This window comes from Hyperoodon ampullatus, assembly GCF_949752795.1.
Source record: "Hyperoodon ampullatus genome assembly, chromosome: 4".
Taxonomy (NCBI): domain Eukaryota; kingdom Metazoa; phylum Chordata; class Mammalia; order Artiodactyla; family Ziphiidae; genus Hyperoodon; species Hyperoodon ampullatus.
In genome coordinates this window covers 169817116-169830448 of record NC_136917.1, presented here as the reverse complement: position 1 = coordinate 169830448, position 13333 = coordinate 169817116, and the positions used below count along the sequence as shown (strand labels likewise).

Here is a 13333-nt window from a genome sequence, read left to right as displayed (position 1 = left end):
ACCAGGGCACGAACCCGTGTCCCCTGAATCAGCAGGCGGACTCTCAACCACTGTGCCACCAGGGAAGCCCGCTCTTTAGTTCTTTATCCATTTCTCTTATTATCTCATCAGTCCTCGAACCTTCTATGGAGAAACAGGAAAATCTCAAAGCATATTCAAGTCCCAAGCAGAAACTGATGACTTGATATTTATACTTGATTAAATACAAGCTATGCTGCTTATGTGACATGGCAACCATACATAATCAACTTCTCAAGTCTCATTTAGTTATATGTGTGAAATAATCATTTGTCAGCTATGCAGGATTACCCTGGGGAATCAAGTCGATTTCTCCTTGTATGCTGTACAAGAACCGAAAACAGAATCTTTAAGTTGACACATAAAATTGACCACCACACATGCCAACTAGGATGTGTGGGTGGTCATTGCCTAGAAGGTCATGGTGAGGATGGAGGGCCCAGCCAGCACAGTAAGAGCTTGATGGGGCAGTGGGCCAAGGATTTCCATCTGTCTTATACCTTTGTGATACAAAATCCCATGAAAGGAGGAATAAGAAGGAACTCCTGCCAGAAAGTTATATGAAAGTATATTATTCATATGTCAGAGTAGCTTATAGAAATAAAGTTCCCTACTTCATTTTTATATCTCCCATGATTATTAATTTCTAGCATACTGTCTCATTCTGCAAATAATTACTAAAAAATACGTCATATATCCAATTATCCACATTGATCCCAGAAATATAAAGAAAATATTATTAATATTCTGCTATTCATTTTATATTTGCTAGAGTTTGGTATAAAGTAAGAAATCTATATTCATTTGGAATATTTTTTTCTTTTACTGAGCTCTTGAAATAAGGATTATTTTGCTTTCTTTTGATGCAATCTGGGCTTGCAAATATATTTGAAGTGTGTGTGTGTGTGTGTGTGTGTGTGTGTGTTTGGTTGGTGTAGAATGTAGACAAGCACTAGAGATTCTGAAATTTGTTCCTGCACGAATTCTACGTCCTGTGTGTATGTTGTTTTGTTGTATTGTTTTCATCTGTTTGTTTGTTTTTTAATAGACCAGGCATTTGGAAAGACCTAAAGACCATGGGCTCAGTGTCTCTCTTTATATTTTTCATCACACTGCTTGTTCTGGGCAGACAGGTAAGAAGTCTGTTACTTCTGTAACTTCTCTAAAGTGCTGTATTAATAATACTTTGCTGACGTGCATTGCCATTGCTTTCATGCAAACAAATGTTGAAGCATCAGAATCATCTTATCACTTAAGAGAAAAGTAGGTAGCACAAGGTGTGTATGCTTGGCTATAAACACAAGAAAAAGGCCATTCTTTTTTTTTTTTTCCCTAAGAGGCAAATTTTTTGAACAGTAGAAGTGTGAATCAATGAATTTCCTGTTAAGTCTCAAAATAAATATGTAGGTTTCTGTAAGCCTACAATGTATTCCCTCAATAGCTGACACTAATTGGAAAAAAAAGTCCCCTTGCCTGGGGTTTTCATCTGCATTTCAAAAGGTATGGCTTCTTTTTCTTTGAAGTGGGCATTAAATACCCCTGCTGTCACTTGCAATTATCCCTAGAAATATGGTTCCTTGTTCAAAAATTTTACATTGTGATGCAAATGAAACGTCCTCCTCCGGCTCTGTGCCCACTTCTGGCCTCCCCGTGGAGCCTGTAGGTGCAGGACTTTTAAGGGCAGTATTCTTTCTCTGACTGCAAACAAGGACAATCACCCAAAGACTAAAGACTCATCCCATACCAGGTAGCTCTGCCTCAACCAAAGTTCGTTTTGAGTTCTTTGATGGATAGCATGAAACAAAGACGTGATTTATTTGGAGATAACCAGGGAAGAGGCAATGCCAATTAAATTATATACCATCTCTAAACAGTTATCTGAGAGGCAAACTATCAACTGGGGAGTTTGGGTCTGGCTTCCATTTCTCAGCAGGAGGAAGCTGCTAATAATCGTACAGTCAGAGCAGAGAGACCAGATCTGTGACAGTCAGTCCGGCACCCGGGAATGCCATCCATCCTCTTCCATCTTCCCGGGGAAGTGCGAGGGGCATCCTTCCCTGGAGCTCAGAGTGCAGCTCTCCCCAATCTCCCTAGAGCTATGCTGTGGTCCTGATGCAGAGCTTAGAAGACCCCAGTTCCCCCATCACCCTCCCCACCTCTGTCCCCGGCACATGCTATGTTCTGCCTTCTTAGGCAGTTTCTCCTACTAGAATGATCACTCAGATTGCTCCACAGCAATATATATATATTTTTTTAATTTATTTATTTATGGCTGCGTTGGGTCTTTGTTGCTGTGTGTGGGCTTTCATTGCGGCGGCTTCTCTTGTCACGGACCACAGGCCCTAGGCGCGTGGGCTTCAGTAGTTGTGGCTCACGGGATCTAGAGCCCAGGCTCAGTAGTTGTGGCGCACGGGCTTAGGTGCTCCGTGGCATGTGGGATCATCCTGGACCAGGGCTCGAACCCGTGTCCCCTGCATTGGCAGGTGGATTCTCAACCACTGCGCCACCAGGGAAGCCCCACAGCAATATATTTTAATTACCTAGAAACAAATTGAATTCTCCCAACTTTTTTTTATTGATCACTGAGATAATATACAGGCAATACCACTACACAAGTGTTGTCGAATCCCATGGCTGCCCACTGATCAGTTACTCCCTAAATGATTTAAATAAATAATCAAAAACCTGCAGTATTATGGCCAGGCATTCATTTAACATGATAGTGCTGATACCAGTTTCCTTTTTTGTCACTAGTGTAATGATAAATGACATGTACATCTAGAGGCCTAAAGAATAGTAATCTCTGCAGGATTAATTGTGTTCACAGTTACTCTTTAACTAGAACCAAGGATATACCAGGGTGAGCCAGAAGGCTGACCTTCAGTCCAAAATCATTAAGTGAATGATTTACTGAGGTCCCAAGTCTTCTGGGATAACAAGAACTGTGAAGTCTGTGATACAGCGCCTCTGCACACCCATCCAGAAATACAACTGTATTATAAACAAATGTCTGATATTTGAAATAAGGTTGTCAAGTGCTATAAGAATCCATGGCCTCAGAGTTACCTCTTTTCAGAATATGTTTTAAATAATAGCACAGGCTTTTTGCAACTTATTTTTCTTATCATTTGTCCTAATGGCTCCCCTGACCCATGACCATCATTTTTGAAATGATGACAATGTACTTGCTTTCTAAGAAAATGACTATACTAAATATTGTTCTAGGCATCTCAGAAACCTTAGTGAAAACATAACACATCCTAGACAAGAGCGACAGTACAGTACCACTCTCTGTACTGAAATCTAGTTTGTGACAGAAATGCAAGCCAACTCAAGGGCCTCTTTTGAAAAAGAAAGATCCCCTGTATTTCACCCAGGTTTAAAGGGCAGCCCCCTGCCATCAAGGGTCTGCATCCTAGGTGGGCTCATTCAGAGTATGGAACCGGGCAGTGGCAACCTAGTGCCTGAGAGTGAGGCCGAGGTCCTTGTGCGCGAGAGTTGAGGATCCCAGAGAAAGTAGAATCACATGCTGCCTGCGTCCCTGCCCAGAGACCACTTCTATCCATGGAGAAAGGTGTAAGCCCAGTTCCTCAGGTACTTTTCAGAACTAGACAGAGCACGGGACGCCCTCGAGGCTGTGGTAGGACGTGAAACACAGCAGACAGGGTCGCTGGGGTCCCAGACGCAGCCTGGACGCCCTCTCAAGACTCTTCCTGTTCTCTCCCCCATCACGCCAGAGCTCATGAAGACAAATTCCACGTCTGAGTGGGATCTGGGCCCCTAAGCATTTGGGGAGTAGCCCCAGATGGAATCTGAGAGATGGGAGGTGATGTGAGGCCTGGAGGTCATGGAGCAGTGCTGCTGTTTTAGTTGAAGTGTCACAAAGTCCTTAGAGCGCTTTCCCACCCTGAGTCAGGGTCACGGAGGAAGCAGCTCTCCCCGCCCCTGGCTGGATCTCCTCACGCAGCCTCCCCAGGTCTCTGTGTCAAATCTCCCTCTCTTTTCTCCTGTAAGGACATCAGTCATTGGATTTACAGCCCACCCTAAATCCAGGATGATCTCATCCTGAGATCCTTAAGTTCATTACATCTGCCAAGACCCTTTTTCCAGAGAAGTCACAGGCACAGATACCGGGGTTCAGACTTGGAACGATCTTTTTGGGGACATGATTAAGTCCATTACAACTGGTTTGGGATAAAATCATTTGTCTTCCTTTGGGGGACTGCACATGAGTTTTTAAGGTCCTTGTGCTTCAAGGCAAGGGTTCTGCAGCAGACTGCACTGGTTGGGGAGGTGAGGGGGAAAGGTTTGTCAGCAGGTCACTCGCAGTCCAATGTAGCTGGTCCCAAAGTGCTCTGATTCCTTTAGTAAGAGACTTAAAGGATGCTTGCACGTGGTGCAGTAGTAGTCCCTCAGAAACCTGAGCGACTCTTCACGAGCTTTACGAAAACCTTTCAAACTTACACGAATTGGGCTTGCTGCCTGCCTTAACTGGCTCCATGGCTTCACTTCATGTTTCATTTTTATCTGATCTTCAGTGTATACCTGTGTCTTCTCGATGCCACAACCGTAGACTGCTTCTGTTATTTTAGTTTAATACCGGCCACACCACTAGTTTAACTCCCCCAAAATATCTAAATAAATAAACTGTTCCCCAAGGGAGGGGTCTTTTCCAGTACACGCATAGCATGATTTCTATAAATACGGAATGTGGAAAATGTGTCAGTAATGTAAAAATTTAATATAAGCAAACTTTTAAAATCTCTCTTTTGAATCTTTTTAAAAAATGTCTTGTTATATGAGCTAAAAATAAGTGCCTCCCCAGAGGAGGAGGAGTAACTTTTGAACATATCATACATAGTTTGAAGCAAACCTAATTTCAGTGAATGATCATTGTTCTTTCAGGTGTCAAATTGTGAATTTTTTTTTGAAATTGCCATCTGTGCGTGAGAGGCCATTTATGTGTGTTTTATTTTGCTTTGTGCTGTCATTGGTAGAGCTAAGCAAACCAATAAAACTCCCTCCATTTAGTTCTTCTTTGCATTTATTTGTCAATAATTACTATCTGTGCTGAAATACACTCTCTCTATTAGGCCCTTCTGTTACAGGAAGATTCATTCAAGTCTATTTCATTATATTAAATTATATACATCAGAGCAGATACAAAATGATGACAAACCAAAGAGACCCTGTGACGGTAAACGGGCCTCTCTATTTCTACAATGTTAATAACAGCTGACTTTTAAAAACATTGAATTTTAATACATTATAAAGCATGAACACATATGTTTTTACTAGCAGGCACCATCTTAATTACATTATATCAAAATGAACTTTTGTCTAAATATAATGTCATTCTCTCAGTACAGTGCAATCCCAAATGACAAAACACATAATTTTCAATGTACACTTAATTACATAATTTGTGGTAGAGGAAAACTGATTTTCAGCTGTTAAAGGCAAACTGCTACAAGGGAACACTATTATTTTTTAAATGCAAATCATGAAACAGGGCACTCTCTCTACTAATATATTTTCCATTTTTCTTTTATTCATTATTTATATTCTATCACAGCTCTTTTCAAAAAATAATTCAAGCCACCATTTATTAACATGACTACGTAAGAAGCTTTCATGTCATTTTTGTCTTTCAAGCCTTCAGTATAGCTATTTCTCTGTTTCTGAGGCTGGTTCTTTCCCAAATTTGCATTTTGGAAATCCATGTTAGAGGGTGAAATGAGAGACATTTTGGGGCAACTGAGGGCTTGGTAGGGAGGGTGACAATCCTGTTTGGGGGGGTCTTTTGTAGGTTTGTTTCATTCTTTTTATTTTCTCTTTAAAGCCTCCGCTCTCTGGCAGGACAAGATGCCTATTGTTTCTTTACCTCTGTGTCCTCTTGTAACAGAATGAATATTACTGTAGGTTAGACTTCTTATGGAAGAACAAGTTCAAAAAAGAGCGAGAGGAGATAGAAACCATGGAGAACTTGAACCGCGTGCTGCTGGAGAACGTGCTCCCTGCACACGTGGCTGAGCACTTCCTGGCCAGGAGCCTGAAGAATGAGGTCAGAGAGGCTGGGCTGATGGGGAGAGGCGGGGTGATGGGGAGAGGCGGGGCTGATGGGGAGAGGTGGGGCTGGTGGAGAGAGGCGGGGCCGGTGGGGAAAGGCTGGGCTGATGGGGAGAGGTGTGCCTGATGGAGAGAGGCGGGGCTGGTGGGGAGAGGCTGGGCTGATGGAGAGAGGCGGGGCCGATGGGGAGAGGCGGGGCTGATGGGGAGAGGCGGGGCTTGTGGAGAGAGGCGGGGCTGATGGGGAGAGGCAGGGCTAGTGGAGAGGCGGGGCCGATGGGGAGAGGCGGGGCTGGTGGAGAGAGGCGGGGCTGATGGGGAGAGGCGGGGCTCGTGTAGAGGCGGGGCCGATGGGGAGAGGCGGGGCCGGTGGAGAGAGGCGGGGCTGATGGGGAGAGGCGGGGCTGATGGGGAGAGGTGGGGCTGCTGGCCAGGAAAGGGCGTGCACTGGGGAGGGCCAAAAGCTTCTGGCAGTGACCTAGAGGCCTGTGGCACTTCAAACATGTCAGTGTTCAAAATACTCGACATTGGCCTGAACGTGTCCATTTTCAAGAGTATGTTGACTGGCCGTATAGAGATCAACTGAGAATAGTGAGTTAGACTCACCTGTGAGCATTTTAGCATGAAGTTGATTCCTTCTTCCTAGTTTTTCTTCCCCAATCATGTAAAGTTCTGAACGTGCAATATGAGACACTGGGGTTCCAAATATGTCACGAAAGAGGTCATCACCCTCTGCCTAGTGTGGGAGGATGCTTCCTTACCAGCGTGCGATCAAGGCCAAATCAAGAAGCAAAATCACACCATGCATCCCACACTCCACTGTTTCACGGCTCATGACTTCCCTGAGAGCCTTTTAAGGGTCTTAGAATTTCAAAGTTATGATGGAATTTAGGAGCTAGCCACACAAGGACAGATCAAAGACTTGAGATCATCCATTTGAATGGATAGAAATGGGAATTCCGTGGAGCGTCTAAAGGAATGGATATTTAACTAGAGTTGGAGAGGCTGGCATGTTGTTTCAATGCTGAAATGGCTTATGAAATGAAATGTCATGAATTTTCTTTAATGTAACGAAATTACAAGAGTCAGCAGATGTATCTACAGTGGGACTCTGTTAATTTAAGAAACATGCATTTGAGCACCCACTGAGTGAATGACCTGTGTTTGGTGCTGTGGAGTTTCAGAGATGTATGAGGTGCAATCCCCATTCTTAGGAAATGTTCAGTGAGGATTGGGCGTGGATGAGGGGTCTGGAAGCCTGTAGACGGATGAACTCGTTAGTAGATAAGCTGAACTTAGATGATGCTGAGGCACAGAGCAGCAGAGTGAGAAGGCTTGGAACCATATGTATCTGTAACATATTTAAAGTTGACATTGAGAAGAAAGTGCCAGGTGGTGGGCAGGGACTGGACCTTCTCACTCTGGTCTTTCTGGAAGCATGCTAGGCATGGTGAGCCAGTCCAGGGGCCCCAGCAGGTCCCACCATTCACTTCTCTATTTCTTCTGGTGTTTTCTGCTTTCAGTAGGTTATTCAGCAACTTATTTACCTCTTGGTCACAGACAGTGAAATCATTACATCTATTAAAAAGGAACCGTCTGTTTTCATTAGCTGTTTAGGAGCTTGTTTGTGTCTATACGTCTAGCTATCAATTCAGGTTATAAATTCATCTGTTGCCCCCTGTCCTGGGTCAGGCTGGTGCTGGGCCTGGTTACAGAGATGAACAGGACAAGGCTGCCTCATCTCCAGGAGGGGACATAATCCTATTGTCTCCAAAGGTGCTAACTGCGTAAATGCAGGAGTCCAGAAAGTCCACCACTGTGAGCAAGTGACTTCTGAACCAGAAAAGAAAGTGCTAGAAACTGGCAGAGAGATGCAGGCTGCAGAGGGGGAGAAAAAGACCATTCCAGGCTTCAAGGGGCTACTCTGTCCAGAGGACAGGACAGTGCTTCATTCAAGACCTTAAAAGGCCCCGGGTTCGGCCCTACAGCACTTGGTGACCTCTTCTGCCCGCTCCTGACGTCTCCCTAGGCCAGACCAGGGGCATCGTGGGTTCTCTCTATTCGTTCCTGTTTGCTTGACTTATTCTAAGCAGGCCTCTGAACACAGTAGCCCCTTTGGAAATCATAAGGAAAAGCAGATGGGGATGGAGAGTGAAACCCACAGGTGGACAGCATGGGCTCGAACCTTTGTCCCAACATTTTCTGTCATGGGAATGTGAGCTACTTCCCCAGCCTGAGCCCCGTCTCCCCATGAGTCATAGGGGAATTGTGCTTTACTTTACACAATTCTTAGGTAGAGAGCGAGTTGTTACATGTCTCACTGAGCATCCGTCCCTCCAGCTGAGGTGGACATTTGATAGAGCAGGACCCGGAGTCCCACATCCATGCAGGTGGGACATACCTGGTGGGCAGGCAGCACCAAAGCACCAATGGACTCATCCACTTACCGAGTGGCCCTACTCTGTGCCAGGCCAATGACCCTTCTGCGACTAGCACGTCATGGGTGCTCCCAAGATGAGGGTGACATTTCCCTCCAAGTTTCCTCATCAGTGCTGCGAGTTTAATAATTAAGAACACACACAGCATCTTCTACAGCCTTCACCGCCCACGTGGGGTCCATGGGGAAGGCTGCAGCATCAGGGCAGCACCGCGCGGTGGGCTTGAACCCTGGAACAGGCACCACCTCACTGCGCCGGCAGTTTGGGAACTCTTCTGAGACAAAGTAGGAATCAGCGCGTTTCGATGAAATCAGCTCTGGACTCTGTTGCCTCATTTGTCAGATCAAGAAGGTGAATTCCTTGGGGGCCTCGTCCATGGCCGCATCATGCCTGTGTGTGCACGTGAACCTGACTTAGGCGCTAAAATGATTTCCGCCGCAGACAGTCAGCACCCATTCACCAAGCTCCCAGCTTAGTCCTTCATTCAGGAAACACACCCCTGGCCCAGGCAGCCTCATTTTCCCGTAAGAAAATGAACAGGAGCTCAGTTCCAAAGCTTTTCAAACGCTTACTGCCACAAACAGCTCCAAGTTCCCTTATTGCATATTAGGGGTCTCCGGTTTTCGCTTAGGAACCCCGATACCCTGGACATCATTAGATTTGCACTTTCTAGCTGCTGACCTCACATTGCTCAGGAGGGTAGAGTGACACACACTGAATCTTAAATCGGGGGCATCAGACCGATGAGACCGTCCTTGAAATGATCTCTTCATTCTGCACAACTGTGGGCTGCAAAAACCTCTGTATTTCATCAGACAACACAGAACTCCCCTGGGCTGTGACTTTCCAGATTTTGCTGGTTAGGTTAAATATTTGGGGAGGGGAGGGAGCTAGTCAAGCAGCCACTGTAACTGTTGGGGATTAAAAAATTTGGGCCCCATCGGACAGCCTGCGGTCAGGGCAGCCTGACGTCTGCTCAGCGGGACAGAGATGCCCTCCAGTCGCTGCTCAAGATCAGACCGGTAGTGAAGGAGAGTCTGTTACTCCAGTCCTCACAGGGAATCCCTAATGCAGAAGAGAAGCCCCATAAAGGGTCTGAAGGAGAAGGAGAGCCCCTAGACCCCTGCCTAAAGGCTCTGAGGGCTCCCACCATGAGCCTCAGAAAGGACGGTTTTGTTTTTTGGGTTTTTTTCCAAAATGTTTATAACCAGGTTATCACCAAGAGACTCCTCTGAGTGCATGGCAGACCTCTGCCCCATCCCTCTGACTTCCCGACAGGCCGGGTGCCTAGCTTCGGTCACAGTCAGCCCTTCCTGTCCTCAATCGACTTCATCCCTGGGCAAAAGAACCCACTTCCCTGACCTGGGGATGTGTCATCCTAAGCTTGTGATCCCAGGCCAGGCAGCCTGAGGTGTTTGACCTCCTGCAGCCAAGCGGTGATGGGGCCTGTGCTGTTTAATAGCGTGGACATGGTCCAGGCTGCAGGCCCCCCTCACTGTCAGGGCCGTATGGATGCACCCTGCATGCACGCCCTCTCTCTCCCTCTCTCTCTCTCTCTCTCTCTCTCTCTCTCTCTCTCTCTCTCTCCCTCCCTCCCCCTGTCTCCTTCCCTAATGCTTCTGTGAGGGAAAGTTCTGGCCACTGTTGAACACGCGGATCCTGGAGAAGGATCATTTCTGGAGGATTCCAGACCCAAACTGGGAGTAACAGAGCATAGCCAATGCTGGGACAAGAGAGGTTCCTGGGCCCCGGCCAGCGTTCCTTACCTGCTGGGTCCTGCTTGGCCATTGAGAGCAAAGCTCGTATCCCGGGCCTGACACGTCTTAGTTGTGGGACCTCGGGCTCCATCCTCACAGAGGCTATAACTAATTTCAAAAGCAATAATTCATGCGAAACTTTTAGAGCAGTGCCTGGCATGCAGGAAACACTCAATTTTAGTCATCTTTGAAGCAAATATCCCAAACGCATGCAAAACTTGAGAACACTGCCTCCTGGAACTTATCAATATCTGTCAAGGGAGGCGCCTCCCCACAGCTTTTCAGCACCCGACCAGCGTGGACAACAAAACGCACCTAATGGCTTTGCGCCGCATCCTCATCTGATGGCATCACCTCCTTGGCTCCTCCATGGTGTGGGCTGAGCACTCACAGCTTCTGAAGGCAGAGGCTGGACCAGGGTTAATTTTAGAGCATTCAGTAGACAGGAGTGTGGCTTTCAGTCCCACAGTAACGGTTAATGTTCCATGGTTTTCTGAACATTCCTTGGAAACATGACCTATGACCTTGGCCAGGACCCATATTCCCAAAGAGCCTTTTGATTCTCCTACCCACCGCATGCACATACAGAGGAAACTCGTTTTGCTTCAGAAATACAGAGTAAAGAACGATTTAATCACAATAATTCCAAAAAGATCTTTATTTTGATTTAAAATTGTTCACTGAACCTGTGTCCTGGGCCTGTGGGCAGAGAACTGCTGTGTCCACCTTTGCAAGCTCCTCCTCTTCCTCCTCCAGGGCACTGGTTTTACTCAAAACATCCTCAAGCTTCTCCACCAGCTGCTGACTGTCCTGACCAGGTCCGGGCCCTCAAGCCACTCAGACCCTGGTACAGAGTTCTGTGGCCCAGACAGAGCCCGCTGGTTTACAAAGCCTGCTCTCCAGATGGCTGTGTTTTGGTAGGAATATGTCAGAAAGGTCCCTTGAACAGATGTCCCAGCCAGCTTTGGTCACTTGTTGAAAAAACTGCATTTTTTCGACCCTTTGACGAGTCCCCGGTGGTCAGGGTTATGTGTGATTCTGAGCCACGCAGCCTCACTATGGGAGAGCTGAGGCTTGATCAAAATAAGACACATATAAAACTACCATATGACCCAGCAATCCCACTACTGGGCATATACCCTGAAAAACCATAATTCAAAAAAAATCATGTACCAAAATGTTCATTGCAGCTCTATTTACAATAGCCAGGAGATGGAAACAACCTAAGTGTCCATCACCAGATGAATGGATAAAGAAGATGTGGCACATGTATACAATGGAATATTACTCAGCCATGAAAAAGAAACTAAATTGAGTTATTTGTAGTGAGGTGGATGGACCTAGAGTCTGTCATACGGAGTGAAGTAAGTCAGAAAGAGAAAGACAAATACTGTATGCTAACACATATATATGGAATTTAAGGAAAAAAATGTCATGAAGAACATAGGGGTAAGACAGGAATAAAGACACAGACCTACTAGAGAATGGACTTGAGGATATGGGGAGGGGGAAGGGTAAGCTGGGACGAAGTGAGAGAGTGGCATGGACATATATACACTACCAAACGTAAAATAGATAGCTAGTTGGAAGCAGCCGCATAGCACAGGGAGATCAGCTCGGTGCTTTTTGACCACCTAGAGGAGTGGGATAGGGAGGGTGGGAGGGAGGGAGACGCAAGAGGGAAGAGATATGGGAACATATGTATATGTATACCTGATTCACTTTGTTATAAAGCAGAAACTAACACACCATTGTAAAGCAATTATACTCCAATAAAGATGTAAAAAACAAAACAAAAACAAGGCACAGATGTCAATGCGGGTACAGGGGAATTCGCCAGGCACACAGACGCTCCCCCTTCTCAGCTAACCTCCCAACACCCAGGCAGCTCCCTCAACACATTCCTTACAGAGTCAGGCTAGAAAGCCACAGGTTTTCAGAGATGCTTTTGTGCTTTCTTATGATCTGACTCCCCTGAATAAATTAGGTGTTAGCTGACAACTGGGGGCCGAGGGGGGATGTCACTATGGCCTGAGTCAGCAGGAGAAAGTGCTGGTCCCGGAGTTTGGAACCCCAAGCTAGTGGCAAGTTCTGGCAACTTCCTAGGGCACACCAAGCAGACGTCTCCACACCTGGGTCCAAGCAGCACCAATCACACTTTGTTTTCCTGTCCTTGTATTTGCCCTCTCTCTCCAGCTAGACTCTAAGCTCCTTAGAGCAGGGCTTGTGTTGTCCGTCTCTGTGACCTCATTACCTGCTATGAAGCCTGGCACATGGCAGGCCCTCATGGGGGGCTGTGTGTGCCTGTGTGTCTATGTAACAGCATGCTAAAGTGAATGTCAGCCCATGACACCAAGAGACAGTAGGTGTCATATTCCAAAGGGGGTGCTAAACAGTGTGCAGAATTTACAAATGCAAGAGCTACACAACTCTCGACCCTTCAGTCTCAGGGACACGAGGGCTGGGAGAGTAGAGGTCGGAAGAGGGATTTGGGACAGAATATACTGAGAAGCGAGCCCCCTCCTAAAGGGACATGGGAAACCCTCCCTTTACCTCTTGCCTCATACATAGACCATAACCACTCAGCTTGGGATGTGTACCTACGACTTGGGCTCCTACGTGGTCCTGGGGCAGCAACTCCATCTGGGGGACACAGACGACATGTAGGTTCCTGAATGCAGAGGGCAGGGGCTTATTGGAGTGTCTGGTCCAAGAGAGTTGGGGGCTGCAGGTGGGGATGTAATGGGACTATGAGGCTTTGGGAGGGCAAAGCCTGCTGAATGTTTCCAGGGACCAAGCCAGAGAAGAACAGTTGGCATGGGGTCATTTTAGATCCTGTTTTGAAAAGCTGCTTGGAGGGGGGAATGGGCCCCAGCAGAGAAGCTAGAAGACTAACCAGAAAGCCCGGGGCAGAGAGAGTAGTCACAAGTAGGAGGGCAGTGTGTGGTCCACATCAAGAGAACCTTGGCCGGAAGTCCTGTGTTGGGGGGAAGTGAGGGAGAGTCTTCAAATAACCCATGAAAATGTCCACCAGGTTTAAGTTCCTTGGGA

The 13333-nt window shown here is 46.6% G+C and overlaps 1 protein-coding gene across 1 annotated transcript in view; it reads left to right on the top strand.

Annotated features, from left to right (window-relative positions):
* The window catches only part of ADCY2 (adenylate cyclase 2), a gene marked incomplete at its 5' end in the record, with an annotated part of 450707 nt that overhangs the window by 410619 nt on the left and 26755 nt on the right, over positions 1-13333 (top strand). The window contains 2 exons of the mRNA XM_079704024.1: positions 1067-1151; positions 5924-6082. Coding sequence (XP_079560150.1) covers positions 1067-1151; positions 5924-6082 — 244 coding nt within the window. The remainder of the gene's footprint in view (positions 1-1066; positions 1152-5923; positions 6083-13333) is intronic.